The following is a 26,879-nucleotide window of genomic DNA, read 5'->3' as shown; positions in this document are numbered from 1 at the left end:
ATTATGTAATATGATACATATTTGTCTAAATTGATAAGTTAATGCTAGTCAGTGGAATCTTTCATCTGCCATTTACGCACAATAAAGTAAATATAGGTCGCCCCAGTCAGAAGCAACTACAGTATACAGTCTGGCTTGCTAGCGCCCTGCCGGCTGCATACAGTATACCAGTGTTTCTCAACCTTTTTTTTAGGCGAGGCACCCTTTCAATTCATGAAAACTTTCAAGGCACCCCAAATCGACAAGCTGTGACATCGCATCGCATCCGATACCACAAAAGCTTAGAAACGTAACACATTTGGAGATGTCACACGACATACGTTCAAAGTTGCTTCTGACTGGGGCGACCTATATTTACTTTATTGTGTATATATCTTAGTGACGCAACACTTTCAGCATTGCAACTAGTCAGGTCAAGACAAGGGAATCCTGGGCTCCTCCTCAACCTGGGCCTGGGACAACTGACCCCTTAGCCAGGCTGAGCCCTCTTAGTGATGCAACACTTTTCAGCGTTGCAACTAGTCAGGTCAGGCCAAGAGCAATGCAAATACTTTCTGAGTTCCCGAAAATACGGGAACTCCCCCCACTTTGTCGGTAAGCAAACAACCATATGCAAACCAAGGGAGCCGGGTCAACCATGCCGTTTGGGAATTTTTGATTGTTATGCTCTTGGTCAGACCAAGTCTCAAAGAGATTTGAAAGTCGATGATAATCAGGCTACCCTTTATACCCCCACACACATAGGCCTACAAGTATATTCTACATGCTGGAGGAACTCTGTTTTGCCCTTGCATCAGATCCCCCCCCATCTGTATGTATATGTGCATGTCTGGTGGGGTCTACTATGTATTCAAGAATGTTGCTCATCCTAGGGTTAAGGATAGACTTCCTGTGTGTGTGTGTGTGTGTGTGTGTGTGTGTGTGTGTGTGTGTGCGTGCGTTCATGTACTCTGTGTGTGTGTGTGTGTGTGTGTGTGTGTGTGTGTGTGTGTGTGTGTCTGTGCTTGCGTGCCTGTGTGCGTGTGTGTGTGTGTGTGTGTGTGTGTGTGTGTGTGTGTGTGTGTGTGTGCGCGCGCATGCATGAGCGTGTATGTGTGTGTGTGTGTGAATGGTCTAACGTATGGTCTAATGTGTGTGTGTGTGTGTGTGTGTGTGTGTGTGTGTGTGGTCTAACCCTACACTCATAAAAAAATGTGGGCGGAAGTGTTTGTTTTTCCTGTCCACGTCATATGGGTGTCACTGCACCACATAAAAGGAGTGTGTTGTGCACTTTCACCTCTCCTATATCAGACACAGACAGAGAGCACTCTCTCTCACCATCCCCTGCATTTTATTGCATCTCAAGCTGGAGAAAAAGGGTTTAGTTTAGTTTAGTTTAGTTTAGTTTAGTTTAGTTTAGTTTAGTTTAGTTTAGTGGGAACCATGCACAAGAGTTATTGATTACAAGAGTAAGAAGGCTGCTTGTGTCAGATTATATAGCTAATAAAGTTAGTTTCCAGGAGGTCTTATCCTCTTGTTGCTCCTACCGTTACAACGAGGAATTAGGCCGACACAGCGAAGACAGATTGATCCCTTCTGAGCAAAAGCAAAAATTCAAAACTACCGTATCTGCTAAGACATCTCTGCGACAGGCTGCTGTGAGAGCATACAGAGCACTTTACGCTAACAAGAGTGAATGAGGAAACATGGCCAGTAGCAGTGTCAGCGCCAGGGGGGCCCCCTCCCTTCCAGAGGAGGACCTGATGTGCCCAGTGTGTCGGGACATCTACAGGCAAGGCCATTTTATTTGTTTTTTGGTAACACTTTATTTTAGGGATACATCTATTAGCACTAATACATACAATGTTAATGCCTGCAGTAACTTGTAAGGCATGTACTAAGCAAAATCTGTAGGCAAGATGGCGGCAGGTGTGTGTCATGGCTTGGCAGGTGCCGAGACATCACCTTCCCAAAAAACATCTCGGGAAACGCTGTCTCGTACCAAATGTGCAACACCTCCCGTTTGGTCATGCTTGTTTAGAATTAAATCGCAAGAACTTTTAAACTCTCTCTTGCTAGTACTAAATGTAGCACTGGTGCTCATCCTACCTGTCTGGGACTCGTGTCTTTTCAGCCATTGATGTGCGCAGCTATTCTGGACTTTACGGTCCCATTCACTTCAATTCATTTTTTTGGCGTTTTACATATTTCGGACCGTGCGGACGCCGCTGTACTCGTGCGAGGAAAACAACAATTGTCTCGGGTGCTAAACATGGTCATGGAACGGCTTCCTTAACCAGAATGGTGTGTGTTGTGTTATTTCGAAGATAATTAAAGAAAATCTTATTACAATGGGATTTCTCATAGGCATGGTTTTGCATGTCTCTTATCTCTTTTCATGTTGACTGAGCTATCACCGTTACAAGTTTACAAGGTGCACAGCGCACATATGTATGCATACAAAAAGGAAGAATACATTTCACAGTGTAATTCTGCAAATAATTCACTTCAAAGTTAAGTGTTATTACATAGGCACCATGGTCATCAATATGTGTGTAAGAACAAGTGAAAAAACAAATCGGTCAGTTTGTCAAAGAGGAGATGGTAGATATGCGCAACATAGTACAAAGTATGCATCACACCATGCTTCTGAATGATATGAAGGAAAAATACTGACGGCACATAGCCTACGTCTCTTTCCTCATGCACATGCCACATATCACTCAAGCAACATTATCTTCATTAGCTAATGTGGCCACAGGGGGGCGATATTGTAGGGCACGCTGAGTCATTCGGATTCAATTTAACTCACTATTAGGCTATATAACAAAGGTTGCATTATAGGCTAGGCCAGTGATTCCCAACCTATGGGTCGCCAAAGATCCACAGGGGGTCGCGAAGCCCTCTTGAGTTTAAGGGGTTTCATTTTAATACCATATGTAGCCCATGTTGAATAAATGACAAATGCATAGAAGCAACAAAATTTAAGTGCTACATTAAACATTTATTCTGTTTTTTGAACAAAGACGAATTGAGGAATAAAATGATGACTAAAATGAGTTTTCGTAGGAGACAGAGCGTATCGAGTGACTTCCTCTCATGCGGGCGCTGGGTCACCAAACCTTACAATAGTAAAAACATGGGTCCCTGAAGAAAAAGGTTGGGAACCACTGGGCTAGGCTACTACATATAGTCATTAATTGGCAAACAATTCATGTTGTTTCTATTGTAATGGGATTGCTACATTCAAGAAGTTTCCAATGTCTTTCATCTCCTCTGTCTTTTCCATGTTTGTAGGTTAAGAATTAACAAACAAAATCTTAAAGGGACAGTTTGGTCAATTTCAACATGCAGTTGTATTGCTCACGCTACCCTTGACTTGTCAGTACCTGGTGATGCCACATTTTTCGGCTCAGCCCTTTCCGAGATATGAGCAATTCTAATGGGGGCAGCGTTTGTTTACATTTAAAAAAAATAAAACATAGGCCAACTCCAAATATTTTCCCAAAAGGTACTGCTGCTTGCTAGTTGTCTGCTGATGTTTTATAACCTTTTGGATGTTTTTGGGAATAAATAAAAATGTTTTTTTGAAATGTAAACAAAGAGCTGCCCCCATTACAATGACCAGGATCGGCTGAAGAAAGAAAAAAAAATCTCAGGCACTGACAAGTCCAGGGTAGTGTGAGCATTACAACTGCATGTTGAAATTGACCAAACTGTCCCTTTAACATTGTACTGCATGTTTTAGATGGACCCATGTACAAAGTACTTCAAGTCTGTCTGTAGGGCACATCAAGGGTCTGTGAGAAAAGGGTGCTTGCGCTGCTGACAATGTGTAAATGCTTCCATTACATCCTATAGGCCTACATATGATGGCTACAAGAATTTCTGCAATGTGTTGTGTTGTTTTGAAGAAAATTGAATAAAATCTTATTATAGTGGGATGTCATTTGCATGATTGGACAGGTTTCATATCTCTTAGCATGTTCACTGCGTCATCACCATTTCATCTTACAATGTGCAGAATGATCAGAACTTTCTGTAATTCTGAAAATAAGTAACTCTGAAGTTAACAGATTATACCACATATGTAATAAGTAGTGCAAATTGAGAATGATTAATTTCTCAAAGCAGACACTGTGGATGATATGTAGCATAATACACAGTATGTGTCGCTATGTGCTCCTGAAAGATATGCTGAAGACATACTGAAGGCACAAATATTTATTTTCCCAATAAGCCTTATAATGTAGGCCTATATCAGGAGTGAGGTTACATACACGTGAGTAAAAGTTGAATGCTGAGTGACCTTGAACCCACAACTTATGGTATGGACAGCATGACTTCATCCACTAAGCTACCACAGTTTCATAAGAAATGTTAAGACCAGAAAGATATGTCGTCGTTGTGCATTTTAACACAATAAATCATATAAAATATATTTTCCCTGCACCATTACCTCATTGTCTGAAGTATGATGAAGAAATGATTGTAGGCCTATATGATTTTTTAGTGCTGTGATAATGTGCACAACAAGAAGTTTTCTGGTCAAACAAATTCTACTGAAACTGTGGTAGCTTAGTGGATGGAGTCATGCCTACCATTCCACAGGTTGTGGGTTCAAGGCCCATCAAAGGACAATTTTTACACTCGTGTATGTTACCTCACTTCTGATAGGCCATGATTAGTCTAATTCAGTAAATAGATATTTGTGCGTACAGTATTTCTTCAGCATACAACTCATGAGCATATTTCGATGAATACTGTGTATTATGGTGCATATCTACCGTCTCCTCTTTGACAAACTGACCGATTTGTTTTTTCACTTGTTCTTACACACATATTGATGACCATGGTGCCTATGTAATAACACTTAACTTTGAAGTGAATTATTTGCAGAATTACACTGTGAAATGTATTCTTCCTTTTTGTATGCATACATATGTGCGCTGGGCACCTTGTAAACTTGTAACGGTGATCGCTCAGTCAACATGAAAAGAGATAAGAGACATGCAAAACCATGCCTATGAGAAATCCCATTGTAATAAGATTTTCTTTAATTATCTTCGAAATAACACAACACACACCATTCTGGTTAAGGAAGCCGTTCCATGACCATGTTTAGCACCCGAGACAATTGTTGTTTTCCTCGCACGAGTACAGCGGCGTCCGCACGGTCCGAAATATGTAAAACGCCAAAAAAATGAATTGAAGTGAATGGGACCGTAAAGTCCAGAATAGCTGCGCACATCAATGGCTGAAAAGACACGAGTCTGTCTGGGGAAGCTGGCAAGCGACCAGTGCAAGATATGGTAGGCATACAGAGCTCCAAAGCGAGTTGTACTCACCGCACGTCTCATGGAACCTTTTTGTCCTATATTCCACCGCGCTGAACAACGGGCAGGCACATATCGTGCGCTGTTGTAGCCAAGCAGAAAGTAAACCATCTTCTGGCGGTCGGAGGTTTGCGACTATGCTGTGTACAATCCTTCTCCTCTGCGGAGACATCCAACTTAATCCTGGACCCGAGAGTAGCAGCCTTCCTCAAGACGCAAACAAACAAACATCGTTGCAACTCGGAGATATTCAGCACTGCCACACTTCTACACCTGGCGGCCTGGGGTCTGATGTAAACAACTTGTCGCCGCTACGACTTGGAGTGTTTCAGTGCGGCTGCACTACACCTGGCGGCTTTCGGCCTGCTACAGCATCCGCCCAAGGTAATGCTGAACTCGACGGGGGTAACTTGAATAACGGACTGCTTTCCATGCCGACATGTGAACAGTGCAATAGGCCTACCAGCATCGCAGCTGCAAAACAACAGAAGACAAAACTTTTCCAAACTGTAAATCAAGCTAGAGTCTTATGGGACAAAAAACTAAAGCCCAAAGGAATTCTCGGAGGACATCTAAATATAAGGAGTTTGGTATCCAAAACGGAGCAACTTGAACATTTGCTGACAGACTCGAATATTGACTACCTAGGTTTATCTGAAACGTGGCTAAACCCATCCACTCCACCGGGTGTTTACACAATACCTGGCTATGTGGACATGGCAAAGGGGGCGGGGTCATGATCTATGTGAAAGAACACTTCCAATGTAAACAGCTTGAACTGCCAGATGAACTTGAATGCATTGGTGTCACTATTATTCTCTCGCCAGAAATGTCTTTTAATGTTATTGTCTTGTATCGGCCACCATCTGAGAAAGAATTGTTTTTTGATAAATTGTCTTCCCTACTGAAATCATGTAATGGTAAAGAAATAATTTTAATGGGTGACTTCAATCTGAACTGGTCAGATAAAGCAAAAAAGAATAAGTTAAAGGGCATTGTTAATAAATTTAATTTAACACAACTTATTCAGAGCCCTACAAGAATAACAGATTCCACAAAAACTATATTAGATTTAATCTTTACAAATAAAACGGAGCGTATCTCAAGGACATACAACTTGATCACTGGTTTGTCAGATCACAATCTCACCCTGGTTGTAAGGCGATTGTCAAAAAAGCGTTTTAGAAATAGCTTTGAAGGGGAACATTTTATCTCACTCATCCCTAAAAAGGACCAAACGTATATGTAAATGGAAAACCATTGAAAAATGTTGACGAGTTTAAATACCTAGGAGTGACCTTGGATTCCACATTAACTTTTAAGAAACACATTAAAAAGCTGGGTAATACTGTAAAGTATAGCATATCAAATTTTAGACATATTCACAATTCTTTAACTATTGACGCTGCTAAGACCTATGTAAATGCCATGATAATGTCTCATATGCATTATTGTATGTCGAGCTGGTCTCAGGCTAACAAGACTACCATGAAATCCATCTCATCACTTTACAAACAAGCTCTTAAAGTTTTGGACAAACGTCCATCTCAATTTCACCACTGTGCCATACTGGACAAGTATAACTTGCTCAGTTTTGACAACATAATTTTATATTCTGATGTGCGCCTTGTGCACAAAATCATTCACAACTCCGCTCCTCCACCTCTGAAAACCTTCATCCATCCTTGCGCTGAACAAATCAGCAGAACAACTAGATCCACCATCATAGGAAACTGTACCCTCCCAAGCCGGGTAACAGCATTTGCACAATCTGCCTTTTCCTTCAGAGCAACAAAACAATGGAATGCCCTTCCCACCCACCTAAAAAGCATTACAAACTTGTATTCATTCTCACGTGAAGTGAAGAAATGGCTTTCATGTAACCAGTCTTGTGACCACTAATAGTTTTGCACATGCCTGTTCTGACACTTTGCACATTGTAGTCTTTTTTGCATATGACATGTTTTTATTGTGTGTGTGTGTGTGCGTGTGTGTGTGGGTGTGTGTGTGTGGCAGGGGTTGTATGCCTGAGTGGCTGCTCCCATTTTACTGGATTGTATGTTTGTTTGTTTTTTTACCTGCCCAGGGACTGCAGATGGAAATTAGCTATTAGCTATAATCTGGTGCAGGTCATCTTTTTACTATGTAACTAATGTACTTTGCACATGGTCCCTGATGAAATAAACCAATAAACTAAACTAAATGCTAAGGCCTACTAAGTCCTTACTGAGGTTAAATTGGTAATAAATCCCTTATTGTGCATGAACAAGACATTTGCGAATACATGCCTAACAAATGTTTGATTTTGCTTTGTACATGCCTTACAAGTTATACATGCACATTGTAGGCCTATGTATTAGTGGTAATTGATGTATCCCTAAAATAAAGTGTTACCGTTTTTTTTATATATTTTTGTGGGGTTCTTTTCCAACTTGATTAGGATAGGATAGTGAAGAGTAGGGCAGGAAATGAGTGGGAGAGAGATGGGGAAGGGATCGGCAAAGGACCCGGGCCGGGAATCAAACCTGGGTCAGCCGCATGGCAGGCGAGAGCCCTACTGGATACGGCAGGGCTGGCAATTATATTTTTATGGGCTTTTTATACATAAATGCAATTTAATGTGCTTTACAGAAAAGTCAGATAAAGTAAATAAAATGAAATGAAATAAAATAAGAAATAAAAGCACAAGACATGGCAGGTGAAAAGTAAAAGATAAAATCTGGAAAATAAAAATTATAAATAAACAACAAGAGTGAATATTCTGGATATATAAGAGGTGATTGATTTCTGCAGGGAGCCCGTGGTCCTCTGCTGCAGCCACAGTGTGTGCGGTGTGTGCCTGAGGCAGTTCTGGAGCACCAAGGCCGGGCGGGAGTGTCCTCTTTGCCGCAAGAGACACCCGGAAGGAGCCGAGCCGCTCCGCAACTTGGCTCTGAAGAACGTGTGCGAGTCCGTCCTGAGCCGCAGGGAGGGGTCGCCATCGCCATGGTCACCGGGAGGTGACCTGCAGAGCATGAGGTAGGTGTTGTTCTACACAATAAAACAACTATCAGCTACCTCAGACTTCCAAGTTAATCTAAATCCTTACTGTGAGTTGTGTGAAGCATCCAGCGTTGTGTTCACACAACACACACAACTCCACACAACTGAAAAAGACCAATAAAGATTTAAATTAACTTGGAATTCTGAGGCTGGTAAACTTGTGATTTCAATTTAATGCTGTTGCCATTGCAGTGTATAGGAGAATAAATTAACTATAAGTTATCATGACTACAGTGACACAGTAAAAATCAGAGGTGTCAAAAGTAAAAGTAAAAAAAAGAAACTCAGTTTCCTTTCAACAGCGGTAACTTATCTGACTAAGCCTACCTTAGTTTATCTGTTTACTTGCCTTACGATCAGCTGGCTCTGCGCTGGTTGGGTCAAATTTGTGGTGGGTTCTTGTTGGGTTTTATTGTTTTTCAGCAACAACACACAGCCTATCTACCTCATTAGATACAATGGAGTAAATGGTGTAACAGCTATGAAATAGGCCTATTGTGTGCTAGTGTTTGACATACACATGCATTTACTGCACCTCTGGTAGAAATACCCTGTGTTTTTTAAAGTATTTTTGAGGGCTTTCTTGGCCTGTATCATGTAAGAACAGTGAGAGGAGACGGAAGGGAGATGGGGGAGGGGGGGGGGGTGGAGAAACCCGGGTCATTGGGCATGCAAGCCCATATACTGGCGTAGAAAATACAGGTACATATAACGCATAAAGAGTTGGATATAATGCCGTTTCAGATCACATTTGGCCCCACTCAAAAATACTGTAGTTTCAATTTTACTCTTCAGGGTCAGGGTAACATTTTCAGAGTTAATTCCACTCAATATTGTGTAAACATTACGCTCTGTACTAGAGTTGTGGCCAAGTACGTGCAGTATTTTACGAAGACCTTTGACTCCACTGTTAGAGTTATTTCACTCTCACTGTGTTGGAGCCTAAGTTCTCTGTCAGGATTTATTACATACAGTTAGTTTACTCTGAAATATTATCTGGATTGCTTACAAAGTTTATTCTGAAATATTGATACATCCCATTTTTCTTATCTCGCTGTGTAGTAGGGCTGCAGTTTGTGTGTCTCACGGGGAGCAGTTGAAGCTGTACTGCGTGGTGGACAGGGAGCCGGTGTGTGTTGTGTGCAGAGAGTCACAGGCCCACAAGTGTCACAAATGCCAGCCCCTCGACGAAGCCAGCCTGGATATGAAGGTAAGATACAATGATAAATGTAATGGTTAGCAGTGTTGGGCAGTAATGCATTACAAAAGTCAGACCAATGCCAGTTTGAATATGAAGGTAAGATACAATGAGAAATGTAAATTAAATGGACAAATGCTGTTGTGACAATATTTCTCTCAGTATATCAGGGTCAGAGTGTGTCATCGTCTGGTGAGGTCTGATTGACAGATGTCCACACACACTTTTAAAATCCACATTTGTTGCAACTAATGGCAGAACAAACCATTTACTACATGATGCAATAGATGTAATCACTGACGTCAAGACATATGTAATCACTGACGTCAAGCCATAGACTTCATGCAATAGATGTAATCGCTGACGTCAAGCCATATGTAATCACTGACGTCAAGCCATAGACCAGTTTTTCCCAACCTTTTTTGTCTTCCGTACCCCCTAAGCCTTTTTTTCATTCCATGAGTACCCCCTTACTCATGTTCTATATCCCAATGTAACTGCTCCATACATTTTTCCATTTTTCCACGTACCCCCTGCAGTCTGCTTGCGTACCTCTAGTGGTACACGTACCCCTGGTTGGGAAACACTGCCATAGACTACATGCAATAGATGTAATCGCTGATGTCTGTCCACCCACACTTTAATTAGTTTTTGCTCTGCATCTCGACAGGGAATGTCCACATTTTTCACATCTTTCACCAGTCAGCCAGTTAGATGCCAAAGAGCCAGTGGCCAACCAGTTAGATGTTGACAACCTTCATCTACTGTTAGTATTAGACTGGCCAGACTAATGAGTTGATGCTTTAATATGCATACAACCCAAGGGAATAAAAATCCCTTTGTTTCTCAATGTATGGGATAAAACTGTCTGATCATATACTGTATTATACATTTTCTGAATTTCAGAAAAAACTGAGGAGTGAACTGAAACGCTTGGAAGAGAAACTGAGAGCTCTGAAAGAAGCGAAGAAAACCCATGACGAAACATCAGCCCATGTAAAGGTTAGCATGGATGCCATGTTGGCTGACGTAGCCTCTTACAATGTTTCCAGGCTGACCATGGCTGTGTTGATGTACCTTTAAAAATAGATTAAAAAATAACCCTATCCAGTATCTGCACCCACTTATTGTTCTGTATATTTCCTGCTGTGCATTTTGTTTCTACTAGTGATTATGTCCTCGATTGTAAGTCGCTTTGGTTTAAAAAGGGTCTGCCAAATGCAATATAATGTACTGTAATAATGTAATGCATATTTTTTTTTACTATGTCCCAGTGCCAGGCCCAAAGCACAGAGAGACAGATCAAAAGAGAGTTTGAGAAGCTTCATGAGTTCCTTCACGATGAAGAGAGGGCCAGGCTGGATGCTCTTCAAGTGGAGGTGGAGCAGAAGACGGCCATGATGAGAGATGCCATGGACATGATGACCAGAGAGATGCTAACACTCTCAGACACCATCAACACAATACAAGAAGAACTGAGAGCTGATGACGTATCATTCTTACTGGTGAGTAGATGTTTTCAATTTAATTACTTAAATTACAATTAATAGTTATTAAAAGTTAATAAATTATTCAAATTAAATTATTACCAATCCGATATGAACTGCTGCAATTTTACTGTAAAATTCCAGGCTGTTAGTCATTGCATTTCACCCTGTTGAAAACTTGCATTTGTTTTCTCCTGATTTCTGACAGAATATCAAGTCTACATTGGACAGGTACAGTATATAGACCCATTATTCCTGTATATGTCGTGCTTATTGAGCACAGTAAAAACACAAATTCAGGTCAAACTCACAAAATGGACATATATAAGAGTCAAGTTCAGAGGAGTAGATGTGTGCACATCCCACCCGATGGGCCAGGTGCAGGACAATGAGAGTAAATCCAAGTGAAAAGAGAAGTCTGCGACACTGCTTGTCTATTGTGTCTATTCATTGTCTATCCATTGTCTATTCATCAGGCCCTGATGAAAACCTGAAGGTCGAAACGTTGCTCCATTAAATACACAATAGACAAGCAGTGTCACAGACTTCTCTTTTCACTTGGATATATAAGAGTCAATTATGTTTTTTTTTTAATAGAAGACATCGGGTGGTACACTACCACAGCTACTCTCCCTAAATTAATTAGCAATCGGTAATTTATGTACAAGTAATGAGTATGCTTCTTAGATAAACTAGTAAACACAAACAAAAAATCCATACAATAGTGGCCTTACATTACATTACATTGCATTACATTATTACATTACATTGCACTTGGCAGACGCTTTATAACCAAAGCGACCTTCAAAAGAGGACATAATCAAGCCAACATCACAAGCAAATACAAAGTGCACAGGAAATATACAGAACAACAAGTGCATTTTTATGTGTACTCTTTAATTAATAAAGAGTACACACACAGCACACACACAAACACATATACACACATACACGCACACACAAACTAAACTAAACTCAACTAAACATCATGTCAAGAGTCTGCCCTGGGGCTAGGCCAGCTCAAGTAGTAGCTCCTCTCGAAAGAGGAAGGTCTTTACTTGTTTCTTGAATGCACAGCCTTAGCTGTGGTTGCACCACCCTGGCGTCTTATACTACGAGGACGTGATTAAGCCCTATGCATCTGCTTCCCAGAGCCCAGTGTGGTGCTGTGCAGTACCCAGAGAACAGCTGCGGAGCTCTGGTCAACGTGGCACAGCACCTGGGCAACCTCAAATTCACCGTTTGGAAGAAAATGCAGGAGTTGGTTTCATACAGTGAGTTCAATTCAATAAAGTCTTTACAATTTATCTCAGACTGAAGTATACATGGTCCATTAAAAAACTTTAAAAGACAGTAGAAATAGTTGTGTTCATAGTCATAACTGTAGTTATTTTATGTAGACTTAGTAGTAAATAGTCATTACTAGTTGTTAGTAGCAGTAGTAGTAAGAAGTTATTGTAATTTTTTACGAGCATTGTTGCCCATACAGCATACATACAGCCAGGCGTATCTTTTCTATTGGGCCAGGTATTGCAATGACCCTGTTTGTGTGTCCGTGCGTAATGTTTTGCATCGCCTGCAGGTGGCACCAAACACACAATACCACATACACTAGCATTGGGCAGGGGGGACAGGTTGCTATTAGTAAGGCCAGGAGCAATACAAATATTGTTTCTGAACTGCAGCGAAATCGGGAACTCCACCCACTTTGTCGGGAAGCAATCAACTTTGAGCAGCTCCAACGGCCCAGGGTAGAGGCTTATTCAAGGCAGTGACGTGATTTAAGCAGAGACGTTCTATTGGGACTAAGAAAAAGATTGGTTTATACCTCGGCTGCGCCATTTTCTGGTCTCGACCAGTAGCAAGTCGAGGGAGGCGGGTTAACCAGGCCGTTTAGGAAACGTTATTCGTTATCTTCTTGGTCGGACCAGCATCTCGGTACGAGATTTTGAAAGTCGATGATAATCAGGCAAGGTTGCCATGTCTGATTCCTCTCGTTTGTATGCTGCCCTCAGGCCTCCAAGCTCTCCTAACGGCAGGTCTCCTAAAGGGGCGTTCACATGACATCACATGAATACTCTACTCTACTCTACTCTACTCTACTCTACTCTACTCTACTCTACTCTACTGTACTCTACTCTACTCTACTGTACTCTACTCTACTCTACTCTACTCTACTCTACTGTACTCTACTCTACTCTACTCTACTGTACTGTACTCTACTCTACTGTACTCTACTCTACTCTACTGTACTCTACTCTACTCTACTCTACTCTACTCTACTGTACTCTACTCTACTCTACTCTACTGTACTGTACTCTACTCTACTCTACTGTACTGTACTCTACTCTACTCTACTGTACTCTACTCTACTCTACTGTACTCTACTCTACTCTACTGTACTGTACTCTACTCTACTGTACTCTACTCTACTCTACTCTACTGTACTGTACTCTACTGTACTCTACTCTACTCTACTCTACTCTACTCTACTGTACTCTACTCTACTCTACTCTACTCTACTGTACTCTACTCTACTCTACTGTACTCTACTGTACTCTACTGTACTCTACTCTACTGTACTGTACTCTACTCTACTGTACTGTACTGTACTCTACTGTACTCTACTCTACTCTACTCTACTCTACTCTACTGTACTCACTTTGCCTTCAGCCCCTGTGGTTCTGGACCCCAACACAGCGGACGGCCGACTCCGCCTCTCTGAGGACCTGACCAGCGTCACCTACACCGCCGAGAGGCGTCACGTCCCCGACAACCCGGAGAGGTTAGTACAGCACAGTAGAGTACAGGGGTGCATTTCTCGAAACCATAGTTGCTAACCATGTTAGCTACTTTGTTGTTTGCAATGCAGTATCCCTTTGGCAACTATCCAAGTGGCTAACTGGCTAACAACTACGCTTTCAAGTTGGGCTTTCACTTCCCTTTCTTTCAGTCCTTTTATTATTCCCAAAGGAAATTAAAGTGTCTGTAATCTTACATAAATGCTGTACACAACTACAAACACACACTCAAAGACCTTATACACATAATGTGTACATTACAGTAAAAGTACAGCACACTCTTGACTACCACCATCAGTCTAACATACACTCATGTTCTCATGCTGCAGGTTCGACTGGTACCTGTGTGTGCTGGGCTCCGAAGGCTTTCGCACGGGCAGCCACAGCTGGGAGGTGGACGTGGGGGACAACTCTCTCTGGATGCTGGGCGTCACCACAGAGTCCAACCAGAGGAAAGGCCTGATCTTCTTCAACAGTGGCGTCTGGTGCATACTGCACATGGAGGGAAGGTAGGGACAACCAATGAGGGCCTCCACACACCGGCTCCGACAAAGTGCAGAGCACTGCTCCGCAAAAGTCGGATTCCATTGTTTTCAATAGAGCCCCACACACTGGCGCAGATGTCAGCGGACATCGGCTAGTGATTAGAGATGAGTACTATTTTGTCGGAGCCGCCCCTTGACTATCCATGCTATGGTCGTGTGAAATTGGGTTTGAGGGTCGGAATTGTGTCGGAAGTGAAAGTGCTCCGCAGTGCTGTCGGAGCCGATGTGCGGAGGGCCTGACTCTACATTCTGGGCAGCCATAGCCTAAGGCTATTTACATCAGAAGGTTGCAGGTTTGAAACCCGCCCTTTCCTCTCCCTACTCTCCCTACACCATGGCTGAAGTGCCTTTGAGCAAGGCACCTCACCCCACATTACTCCAGGGACTGTAGACAAAATAACTAAGTGGCTTTGGATAGAATAGTCAGCCAGCCAGTTTCTCATAGCATCTATCATGTTTGCCTGGCACCTAGATCACTTTTTTATTGTGGATGTGTGCACCCTTCACTTTCAGAGGAAATATTTTGTACACTATATTGAAATGGATATTACTAAATGAGTTCAATTCTATTCAGCTCAGCGGATTCTGAAGCATTTTCAACTGTGAGATTTGCATAACTTCAACTGTCAGAATTCATAGTTGTATATTGCCAATCAGAAACACACACTTGATAACAGGGCGGGGCCTGATTATATCCAGTGGGCATTTATGATTGCCGGCAGGAACCTGCAGCAATCAGGAACCGGCTGCCCTGATTGGAACCGGCAAGCACAAATGCCCACTGGATATAATTAGACCCCGCCCTGTTATCAAGTGTGTGTTTCTGATTTCTATGTGTGCTATTGGTTACAAAATTGACAGTTAAAAATCATGTCATGATGTCCACATTTAGGCTTTCATGCCCGCCCCATTGGGACCCCGGTTGGAGTCTGGACGGGGTCATTTCCCAATCCTCCCCCATCTTTCTCCCACTCATTTCCTGTCAGCATCTCACACTTTCCTGTCAATAAAGGCATAAAAAGCCCCTAATATATATATATATATAAAAAAAGGAAATCATGTCCTGTCATGTGCAGGTACAGGGCACCCTCCTCTGAGACGTCGGGGGCTGCGTAGCAGGTGTAATATAATGTAATACAATATAATGTAATATAATGTGATGTAATATAATGCAATATAATGTCATGTCCTGTGCAGGTACAGGGCCCGCTCCTCCCAGACGTCGGGGGCGGCGTTGCAGGTGGGCGGGCGACTGCAGAGGGTTCGAGTGCAGCTGGACCTGGACAGAGGAAGTGTGGCCTTCTGGGAGCCGTCTCACAACAACGCCCCCCTGTACACCTTCACACACACCTTCTCCGAGAGGGTGTATCCCTTCTTCTTCACCTGGTGCACGTGGTCGCCCCTGACGATCTTGCCTCATGTGGGTTCTGGTGCACGCGGTCGCCCCTGACGATCTTGCCTCATGTGGGTTCTGGTGCACGCGGTCACCCCTGACGATCTTGCCTCATGTGGGTTCTGGTGCACGCGGTCGCCCCTGACGATCTTGCCTCATGTGGGCTCTGGTGCACGCGGTCGCCCCTGACGATCTTGCCTCATGTGGGTTCTGTCACCATGAGGCAATGATAATTACAGACACCAGATGGCAGTACAGAGCCACTTCACTCATTGCAAACAGACACACACACACACACACACACACACACACACACACACACACACACACACACACACACACACACACACACACACACACGCACGCACGCACACAGTTTGAAAAACATTTTAAGCGAGTATCACTTCGTGTGTACTGATTGAAATGAAACCATTTGCATGTATGTGTGCATGTAGAGTTAAAACTATAAAATTCACATTTTTGTTGGTTTTTATGACCCTTGAACTCCTCCACATTTCCTCTTTGCTACCGCCAAAGCTTCATAGGCTAAGTGTCTTCTTCTTCTTCTTCTTTTGTTTTTTTATTCTATATCATTTCTTTTTCATGCAAAGCCCCGCAACTTACAGTAGCCTGCTACTTTAACCCCAACTCTAACATGAACACATTGCAGAAAAGACACAACACACAACAGAGGGGAGGCAGTGCAAGAAGATCCTGTTCATAGGCAAGAGATTTGAACGTCGATGATAATCAGTCTACTTGTTTATAGGCCTACTGCAGCCACGGACATTATGCGCAATGCACATCACTGTTGCACACAAACAAACGTTTGTAAGGGGATGAGGTAAGACCTGCCTTGTGCAAGCAGGATGAATAATAATTAAAAAAAATTACTGTTAAAGTGAATTTTGTGTTTTTGTTTTTTTCTTAGAATAAATGTCTGCCACACAACATCAACCAAAGCGTTGACCAAAGTAACTTACAAGGAAGATGTTCAAGCAAGTACAGTAGGGTCAGCACAGAGTATAGGCTATAGCAGTATTACAAAGGCAAAGTGCAGTAACTAGGCCTACATCAACGCTGAAACTGAGAAAAATGCCTTCAACGCCTTGGTGTTGGATATTGTCGTTACTGCAAATTTGACATGGCAATACATCATGTATCTCTAAAACATATTTGGACCATAAGGCTTTGTTACAGGATAAAGGAGGTGTAATCAACTCAAAACTTTAAAAAATCTTTTTTTTTTGACAAAGTATGTGGTTACTGCACTTTGCCTTTGTAGGGCAATGAACAGATAGAGAGCAGAACAAATACTGGAATAGCCTATAGGTTAGTAGGCTACCCATGATTTAAGTAGGCTACATGAATAAATAGACCTAAATAAACATATTTGACTGGAACATTGGAGTTTGGTCCATTTCTGAGGTAGTTAGGTTGTGTTAAATTTGGCTAACATGACTAGGCATATGCCATTCCACAACTTTGCCCAAAGCCTATGCCTTATTTGGACCATGAGCCATAACATAGGCCTATGTTTTCTTCTAAAGAAGATGGATCTGTTTACACAGAGGTAAGCAAGTTAGAAGAAATCGGATGAAGGCAGTATTGTATTACATCAAAAACACAGACAAGAAGTCAAAAATGATGGATGAGGCCGGGTTATACTGATGGAAAACCATTAAAATGCTTTTTATTTATTTATTTATTTATTTTTAAATTCAGATAATGTTCGCTACCACGACTTATTAGTTTTTTTCTTCACAGTGATTACCTCTTGCTGCTGATTGGTGTATCGCCTAGATATCCCGCCTATAGCGTCTTTTAATTGGATGCCATGTTGTCAATCATTTGCGTGCGTGCTGTGTGTACACTTCCGATGCCGCATGCTCAGTCTCTCTCCATCCTCTCCTTCAGTGGGACCGACAAAGTCATGAAAAGTGCCGTGGGTTCTGCAGCTTGACGGAATTTCTTCTACGACTGCCACAATTTGGGACAAGATTGAGTAAGTTTGAAGTTATCTGTGCAATAACGTTAAAACAAGCGTGAACATCCTTTGAACTGTCCAAGAACACCATCTCTTCGCTTGGCCAAAGTGATGTGCACTGTCCGTAGGTTGCACATCATGTGTAGTGTAGTGCAATAACAATGCCTCGGTCCACCCTACTAGCAAACTACTGTACTGGGTTAATATTGAAGCACCGGCACCTGGTCAAAGGTAGCCTAAATGTATAATAGATTTTTTTTTAACAACATAGATCACGGTCATGTGCATGTCATCATGGTACATGATGTAGGCTTTATTTATGGAGCCTGTGGCTTGAGACAAATGGCATTTGGTCGTCGAGACAGCTGTGGCCTATCAGTTGCCTGGTTTTACATCCCATAATCACTCATTTGATCCAAGCAACAGCCAGCTGTGAATGAGCTGTAACTGATGAATGAATCAGTTAGCCTAGGCCTACTCTGTTTAAGCCATAGTGTAAGAAGGAAGCTGAAACCATAACCAGGTTTTGATTTTCTTTACTCGGGAGTGCAGGTGGGGACGGTGGGGAGTCTGGGACATACCCCAAAATAGCATACCTGGACATTTTGCCATTGTAAAGTCCACATCACTTTCCAAGCCAAAACCTACACCTTTGGTATTGACACTTTGCACAAGATAAGTCCCCACTGTCTTTTTTGTCATGTTTTATGTCAGCAGGTGGGCCAACATTACCCCCGTGTGTTACAGGAAGTGCATCTGCTGTGAGGTGACTGTATTAGAGCTTCAGTCTGTTGGTTGTCACTAGTGATGTCAACAATTAATCGATGAATTGATTAAGGCGTTGATCGATTAAAAACTATTAGGCTACTACTCGCAATTAATTGCCAGCTTGACTGGAGAGAGAGAGAGAGACCCAGGTGAAGAGGGGTGTGAAGAGTGGGAACATTTCAATCACCTTTTGGATTAAAGAATATACATTTAAATGTATCATTATAATCACATTTTAATAAAAATATTTAGATTTAAGGTCAGTCAATTAACAATTAATGACTTAATGACTTGCATCCCTAGTGGTCACCATGGCCTCAAATGGTCTGCATGAGGAGGACCTGACCTGCACGGTGTGCTGGGACATCTTTACGGACCCGGTGGTGCTCTCGTGCAGACACAGCGTCTGCAAGGGCTGTCTGGAGAACTACTGGAGCGAGAAGGAAGAGAACGAGTGTCCACTCTGCCGCCGGAGGTCTTCCCGCGACGACCCCCCCGTCTGCCTCCCCCTCAAGAACCTGTGCGAGGCCTTCTGGAAAGAGCGCGCCAGGCCCGAGGAGTGGTGCTCAGAGCACAGCGAGAGGTTCAAGCTCTTCTGCAAGGACGACAAGGAGCTGATCTGTGTGGTGTGTCGAGACTCGAGAAAACACAAGAGTCACAATTGTAGCCCGATTGAAGAGGCGGCCAAGGAGATCAAGGTTAAGTTTAGGGATTTTTTTTAAAGGTGCACTGTGTAATATTTTTGCTAGTTTATTTCCAGAATCTAACTCTTAAAGGAACACTGTGCAGGAAATGGTCAAAAAAGGTACTGCAACTATGCTGCTCATTGAAACTGGGCTGCCTATTGCCAAATTTGATCTTTATATGAAAGTTTACTAAGTAATAAACAAATATTTATATCCCCGAAACGTGGAGCGTCAGGGATGTAATGGTTTTGCGTGCACCGCCGCCGCCGCCGCGTCCGCCGCCGCCGCCGCGTAAGGTCTTTCGTGTTAACGCGATAACTTTTGAACGGATGTTTGGATTTGTCCCAGATTTGGTGTGTGAATGCTCTAGGGCAGGTTCATGAACTGATTCGAGTTTGGAGGTCAACAATTTCAAGATGGCCGAATTCAAGATGGCCGAATTTTTGTTTGGCCCATTACTTCTGACCGGGTGGATGGATTTGTCCCAGATTTGGTGTGTGAATGCTCTAGGGTGGGTTCATGAACTGATTACAGTTTGGAGGTTAACACTTTCAAGATGGCCGAATTCAAGATGGCCGAATTTTTGTTTGGTCCATAACTTCTGACCGGTGGATGGATTTGTCCCAGATTTGGTGTGTGAATGTTCTAGGGTAGGTTCATGAACTGATTACAGTTTGGAGGTTAACACTTTCAAGATGGCCGAATTCAAGATGGCCGAATTTTTGTTTGGTCCATAACTTCTGACCGGGTGGATGGATTTGTCCCAGATTTGGTGTGTGAATGTTCTAGGGTAGGTTCATAAACTGATTCGAGTTTGGAGGTCAACAATTTCAAGATGGCCGAATTCAAGATGGCCGAATTTTTGTTTGGCCCATTACTTCTGACCGGGTGGATGGATTTGTCCCAGATTTGGTGTGTGAATGCTGCAGGGTGGGTTCATGAACTGATTACAGTTTGGAGGTTAACACTTTCAAGATGGCCGAATTCAAGATGGCCGAATTTTTGTTTGGTCCATAACTTCTGACCGGGTGGATGGATTTGTCCCAGATTTGGTGTGTGAATGCTCTAGGGTAGGTTCATGAACTGCTTTGAGTTGGGAGGTCAACACTTTCAAGATGGCTTGAATTTCAAGATGGCGAATCTTTTTGTTTGGTCCATAACTTCTGACCGGTGGAGGTGGATTTTTGTGTGTGTGAATAACTCTAGGTGTAGGTTCATGAACTGATCGAGTTTGTGAGGTCAACAATTTCAAGATGGCCGAATTTCCAGATGGCCAAATTTTTGTTTGGCCCATTACTTCTGACCGGTGGATGGATTTGTCCCAGATTTAGTGTGTGAATGCTGCAGGGTAGGTTCATGAACTGATTCGAGTTTGGGAGGTCAACACTTTCAAAATGGGGGAATTTTATTTGGCCCATACTTCTGACTGGGTGGATTGATTTGCCGGTAACTCCTTAATTTAATGGTTCACCATTTCAGTGAATCTACCATATCAGGTAGGCTACAGAGTATAACCAGTGTAACAATATCTAATACCATCTAATACTACTCTAATACCAGTGTAAAAAATAGGCAATACCAGGTAGGCCTACAGTGTAATAACCAGTGTAACATATGTAATAAACCATGTAATACTAGGTACTAGTGTAGTGTACAAATATGCAATACCATGTAATACCACTTACACACAAATAGCCTACATGATATAAGTACAAAATTGGTACATGGTGTCACACTGGTATGACGTGGTATTAAATATTGTTACACTGGTTATTACACTGTACCTAATGTGGTATATCCACTGTAATAGTGAACCATTAAAACAGTGTTACCATTTGCCCCATTTTTTCCTTCATTTTCACAATAGTCATTTGGTTTTAAGCCTATGCACGTCATTGATCTATGTATAGATATTAAATATATTTATTTTCTATTTTGTATTTATCATAAACGTTCATGAAAAGGTGGACGGGAGTGGTAGGAATGATTGGGGACTGGAAGCGTCGCGTTTCGGGGATATACCTTAAGCAGTCGAAGGCGACTGCACAGGCAGTCTAGTTTCTAGTATGGTACAAGTAGAGTCATTTTTGCAGCTAAAAATTGCTATTTTTGGAAATTCAAAATGGCGGACCATGGAGAAGATCCCCCTTTTCATGTATGAAAAGTGTTATTTTTCCAGTCACAATGAATACTTAGAAATTGATGGTGGTGGTTAGTATTCATGAAAAAGGTAACATTAGTGAATGGGCAGCATGAATTCTGAAAATAAACAATAAAAATCTCACACAGTGTCCCTTTAAGTATTCATTATGACTTGGAAAACTGCACTTTTCATACATGAAAAGGGAGATCTTCTGCATTGTCCACCATTTTGAATGTCCAGAAACAGACATTTTAGTTGCAAAACGTACTGTACTTTGGTCATACTAGTAAATATTAATTCATTATATAGTAAATATTCATGAAAAGATCAAATTCGGCAGTAGACGGTTCAGTTTCTAAGAGCGGTATTGTTGCAATACCTACCCAGGTGAAAAACCCATATACTTAAAGTGTACTGTTTTTGACCGTACTTAGTACAAAGTGTACTATTTTCGGCGATTTAAAGTGCGCTTCATTGCACTATTAGTGCGCTGAAGCACTACTAAAGCAGTACTTCAGCACACTTGCAGCACACTGAGGATGCTAAATTGGCACCGCTTTTGGACAACTTTAAGTGCACTACAAGCATACTTTTGAAAGTATGCTCCAAACACGCTTTTCATGCATTCGTATGGGAATAAGAGTGTGCTTGAGTACACTTCTATGACATTTTATTGTTACTAGAAGTTCAATAAAAGTATATTAACTTCATGCTTCTTTGGACTACATTGGAACATTTTAAGTCTGTAAAAAGTATATGATATTAAGTATTGTAAATATATAACAGGTATGCTTGAAGTATATTTACAGTACACTCCCAAGTACATTAAATAATATAAATGTAATATTACAATCCATGCTGGTCCTTACAGCTTGGACATTACACACAGCCACATGTCACAGTAGTGATACAGTAGTGATACACTATGCATGCCTAGCACAACTGACATTTACAATCATTGCATTGCTACAGAGATTTCAGATACACATTTCACTTTATATCAATCTTATTCCACCTTCCTGCAGTCAATCACTTCAATTAATCACTAATGGTGACCCTCTATTCTTTGTTTGAGCAACCAGTTCCAACTTACCTCCCACCATAATATCATGGGAAGTGTGAGCCTATATATACCAGAACATATACGTAACCATCATAATGACGGTGGGAACATGGTCATTTTTTGTGTAGCACTTAAACATTTTAAAACTCCTACAATAAACATAGAATATAACAATGAGTAATATTTTCATGCAAACCAAAAATATTCCTTCAGGATAAATGGCTTTCTGTTTCAGAAATTTAGCTCCAAGAAGTGCGTTGCATGATGGGACATGTATGATGGTGCATGATGGGTAAATGCACTTTGTGTAAGCACACTTTGAAGATATTTGGGTGAAGTACAATCATGGTGCACTTAGAAAAAGTATACTTGCAATATGTTAAAGCGATTTACTTTAAAGCGCACTATAGAAAATCACACTTCGAAGACATTTGGGTGAAGTGTAATCATATTGCACTTTAAACAAGTACAATTGCAATATGTTATTAAAAAAATACACTTTTAGTAAGTTCACTATTAGAACACTATTAGTATATTCCTCTAAATACACTTTAGCCAAACATCTTCGAAGTCCACTTGAAGTATGGTTCGCTAAGTGTACTTTCTTTGAGAGCAACTTAATTACATCTAATTTTAAGTACACTTTAAATAAGCATATTGTAAACATACTTTTTCTTAGCACAAAAAGCACGAGTGCACTTTTAACGTGCTAAGTACACTTCAGTCATGCTTTTATTGTACTATATTGAGCCACTTTTTCACCTGGGTACTCTGGACACCATCCTACACAGTGGACCTGTAACACTTTATTTTACAGCCATGGCAAGAAAAAAAAGAGATGACTGAAGCAGTCTGTTTGTTAAAATGTCTTTATTACTGTTTTTTCACCTCTCAGTTCACTACTGAATCCTGTAATCTGTGCACAATTTGGCAGGTCCGGAGTCCCTCTGCATGAAATCAGAATGACCAGGCTTGAATTTTCAGCCTTCAAGTTAAGGCAAAGGACGCGCTCAACTTCTTGGAAAAACGAAAGTCTTTGGGTGCGCGATAGAATGTATCAACTTAAGGAAGAAAAATCCGCACTCACAAACTGCGTCTCATTATTTATTTATATTACCACCATGTCCAAAAAGCAAACGCGTTTCGGCTATCAAGTAATATACATTAATAATGTGACGCAGTTTGTGAGTGCGGATTTTTCTTCCTTAAGTTGAATTTTCAGCCTAACATTTAGGATTTCATTTTTTTTTCAAAGGCGGCAGAAATCGAGAAGGCACTGAAACCATTGGAAGACAAACTTTGGAAATTTCAAAATATGGAGAGCACCTGCCAAAGTATGGCAGAGCACATCAAAGTAAGTACCGACAGAAGAGTATTTAAGTATTTGAATCCACTTCTGAATATAAATGGGTAAGCGGGGGGTGGGGGGGGTGGATTGGGGGTAATTAATAAGTGCTCTCCCCCAGTGCTCTCCCCCGTCCTCCTCCATGACTGAGGTGGCCTGAGCATGACATGGCTCCCTTAAATGCAGTTTAGCAGTGAGCACAGCGTGCTGTAGAGCAGGGGTTCCCAACCTTTTTCAACTTGGGGCCCACTCGAAACTGTCAAAATGTTCGGGGCCCACCTCTGACCCAATTAAGAATAAAACTCAAATAAATCAACAGCAACACACACCAAAATATGATTATTATTTTTGGAAAATGATTTCAAGGCCCACTTGGAATACCTTCAGGGCCCACAGGTTGGGAATCACTGCTGTAGAGAGCTGTAATCACAAGGAGTTTCCCAGGTGCGCTTTCACTAATGAACGTACTTAAACCATTTCAGAGACAGGCCGAAAAAGCAGAGCCTTTGATCAAGAAGGGGTTTGAGAAACTCCGGTCGTTTCTGGAAGAAGAAGAAAAGAAACTTTTAAATAACCTGAAGAAGGAGGAGGAAAAGAAAACCAAGCTGGTGGAGGAGAAGAAGGACAGCATGGGCAAGAAAATCAAATCTCTCTCGAGCAAAATCAAGACCATCAAGAAAGAGATGGAAGAGATGGAGCCAATCACCTTCCTCAGAGTAAGAGACAAGTCAGTTAGGGATGCACCGATTCCGGTACTGGTATCGGTATCGGCACCCGATACTGCTCATTATACTCGTACTCGTACTCGTCAAGCACTTGCCGATACCAAGAACGATACTGCTATTACACAAAACAATGCAAAATCTTGTCACGTTCTGTGGACTTGAAAGCAGCATGGAAAAAAGTGCCACCTCCTGCATTTACTAACATTTAAATCTACATGGAAATGGACAATAAAAATATCACAGGTGGAAAAAAACAAGGCCATGCATTTATTTTCATTGTATTTTGATGGGAAAAGGTATCAGTATCGGTACTCGATATGGGCAAGTACACACATTTATGTACTCGTACTTGTATCGGTTTTCAAAAAAGTGGTATCGGTGCATCCCTAAAGTGAGTCATATTGCGTAGCAAGACACTGAGGGTGTACATCTCCACAGAAAACAGTACATCATTGAAGCTTCAGTCATAGATGGAGTTGTCAGTGTAATCAGCAGTGATGGGCAAAATCGATTCATTAATTGCAATCCAGAACCACATATTACAAATGACGCTGTTTTACCTGTCCAATTAAGCCAGGTAATCATTCAACCAGCCAATCACCTGGCTAAATAGGACCAAGTGGAACTAGATTGGAACTAATGAATCCATTTTGTCCATCACTGGTAATATGCGCTACTGTTTTGAATGATTGACAGACTCATACATTTTGTACCTCCGCCAAGGAGGTAATGTTTTCGGTCGCGTTGGTTTGTCGGTCTGTTTTTTTGTTTGTCAGTCTGTTCGTTTGTCAGCAGCATAACTCAAAAAATAATCAACGGCTTTGGACGAAACTTTTTGGAGTTATTAATGACCCAAGGAACAAGTCATTAAATTCTGGTGGTGATCCGGATCATGGACCGGAACCAGGACTTTTTAAAAGATTTTTCACCATTGCTGGCCTATATATCTAGACGCCCCTAGTGACCAGAAATTGAATTGCGGGGACTCCATGAAAAGAAGGCAGAGAGATTTAGGGTGTAACACAGTCAAATGTTCTATCAAGCAGCTTCCTTGGCGGAGGTCTGCACTCTCTGAGTGCTTCTAGTTTCCCACTGCTTTTTAGGGTATTTCAGAAAGCCGATTTCGGACCTTTCTATGATCTGAGTTAGCTACCAGGTGCCAACGACAGAACTCAAACCTGACCCATTGAGCCGTAGGAAATTAGAGATTAGATTAGCCATTTTGGTCTGATTGGCTGATAATGTGCAAGGACGGGATAATGGAATACTATTGGATACTAGGATTTCACAACCATTATGTGAAGATTGATGCATCTTTTTTTTAAAAAGAATGTTTTGGGGGCTTTTTGGGCCTTTATTATGACAAGCTAGTGTGAGAGGAGACAGGAAATGAGCTGAAGAGAGATATGGGGTAGGGCTGGGAAATTACCTCGGCCGGACTCGAACCGGGGTCCCCATGGGCATGCAAGCCCAAATGTGCGGGCTTATCGCCCCAAGATTGATGCATATCTACATGCAACTGGCTATTAACCCTAATTTATTTTTCATTGGTGTTTGGTGATCACAGGAATTTGAAGATGTCCTGAAAAGGTAAGACACGCTAGTGTGGCACAGTTTACAGATTTCCTGTACAGTTTGTGGCCTTTGCACGTGGTGAAGTCGTCTCCTCCTGACTCTGCCTTGTGTGAACAGAGCTCTGGGCGACACTGAGGAGGAGGCTGAAGACCTTTCTGGATGCCTGATTGACATGCCAAAGCACGTGGGCAACCTAACCTTTGAGATCTGGCGTAGCATGAGGAACATCTGCCCGTATAGTGAGTACCTTACGCCTGAGATACATGGGTGCTTCCAAAGTGGTAGAAGCGTGCCATTCCATTATTTTCCGTTGGGACGCGAGGCGAGAGGTGGTGACATAGGGAAGCGAGGGTGGTGGGCGGTGGGCGATAAAGTTGAGCTTGGCTGAAAAATGTAGCGGCACCGCGAAGCGTTAACCAATGGGAGAGCTTTCAACGCTGTGACGTCACGTGCGTCACCAGCAGTACTGGGATATTTAAAAATGGAGGCTGTTTTGATTTCGGTGGTGTCAAATCTGCCGATCGTTTTTCACAGAGGGATTTAAAATGACCAATATATATAAGGTGACCAATATATTCGCTCCTGTTTCATCATCTTTATTTGTACATACAGTGTTTGTGATTGAAGAGAGACGGTTGTTTGACCACAGCATTTGCTAAGCTAAGCTAAATTGACCGGGAAACAATGCTACGTCACCACGCGAGGCGAGCGAGCGAGCAGGTTGAGAGCGTATGGAAAATACATCCATGTATCACAGCCGTTAGAATGGGACCTCTCATCTAGCAGATTACCAGTGCTCTCCCCCA

The 26,879-nt window shown here is 42.0% G+C and overlaps 3 protein-coding genes across 4 annotated transcripts in view; all 3 read left to right on the top strand.

Moving 5' to 3' along the window:
• The first annotated feature begins 1,540 nt into the window (after positions 1 to 1,540).
• LOC134448759 (E3 ubiquitin-protein ligase TRIM35-like) lies at positions 1,541 to 15,866 on the top strand. The gene is made up of 10 exons (XM_063198415.1): positions 1,541 to 1,771; positions 8,109 to 8,333; positions 9,420 to 9,567; positions 10,462 to 10,557; positions 10,830 to 11,060; positions 11,251 to 11,273; positions 12,195 to 12,316; positions 13,716 to 13,827; positions 14,173 to 14,352; positions 15,586 to 15,866. Exons 1-10 carry the CDS (start codon positions 1,686 to 1,688, stop codon positions 15,836 to 15,838), a joined length of 1,476 nt encoding a protein of 491 aa, XP_063054485.1. The 5' UTR covers positions 1,541 to 1,685; the 3' UTR covers positions 15,839 to 15,866.
• A 1,809-nt stretch (positions 15,867 to 17,675) lies between these two features.
• LOC134448758 (nuclear factor 7, brain-like) lies at positions 17,676 to 19,258 on the top strand. Its single transcript, XM_063198414.1, has 3 exons — positions 17,676 to 17,786; positions 18,483 to 18,534; positions 18,840 to 19,258. The coding sequence occupies exon 3, from the start codon at positions 18,848 to 18,850 to the stop codon at positions 19,256 to 19,258; it is 411 nt and encodes a 136-aa protein (XP_063054484.1). The 5' UTR covers positions 17,676 to 17,786; positions 18,483 to 18,534; positions 18,840 to 18,847.
• Positions 19,259 to 23,686: 4,428 nt separating this feature from the next.
• LOC134448851 (E3 ubiquitin-protein ligase TRIM35-like) overlaps positions 23,687 to 26,879 on the top strand; it is an 89,689-nt gene continuing 86,496 nt past the window's right edge. For both annotated transcript variants that reach the window (XR_010034852.1, XM_063198523.1), the window contains exons 1-4: positions 23,687 to 23,782; positions 24,256 to 24,489; positions 26,066 to 26,088; positions 26,191 to 26,312. Coding sequence is in view for 1 of the 2 variants with exons in the window: in XM_063198523.1 (XP_063054593.1) it covers positions 23,744 to 23,782; positions 24,256 to 24,489; positions 26,066 to 26,088; positions 26,191 to 26,312 (418 nt within the window). In the remaining variant the exon portion in view is untranslated. The remainder of the gene's footprint in view (positions 23,783 to 24,255; positions 24,490 to 26,065; positions 26,089 to 26,190; positions 26,313 to 26,879) is intronic.

This window comes from Engraulis encrasicolus, chromosome 5 (assembly GCF_034702125.1).
Source record: "Engraulis encrasicolus isolate BLACKSEA-1 chromosome 5, IST_EnEncr_1.0, whole genome shotgun sequence".
Classification (NCBI taxonomy): domain Eukaryota; kingdom Metazoa; phylum Chordata; class Actinopteri; order Clupeiformes; family Engraulidae; genus Engraulis; species Engraulis encrasicolus.
This window is presented reverse-complemented; position numbering and strand designations above follow the sequence as displayed.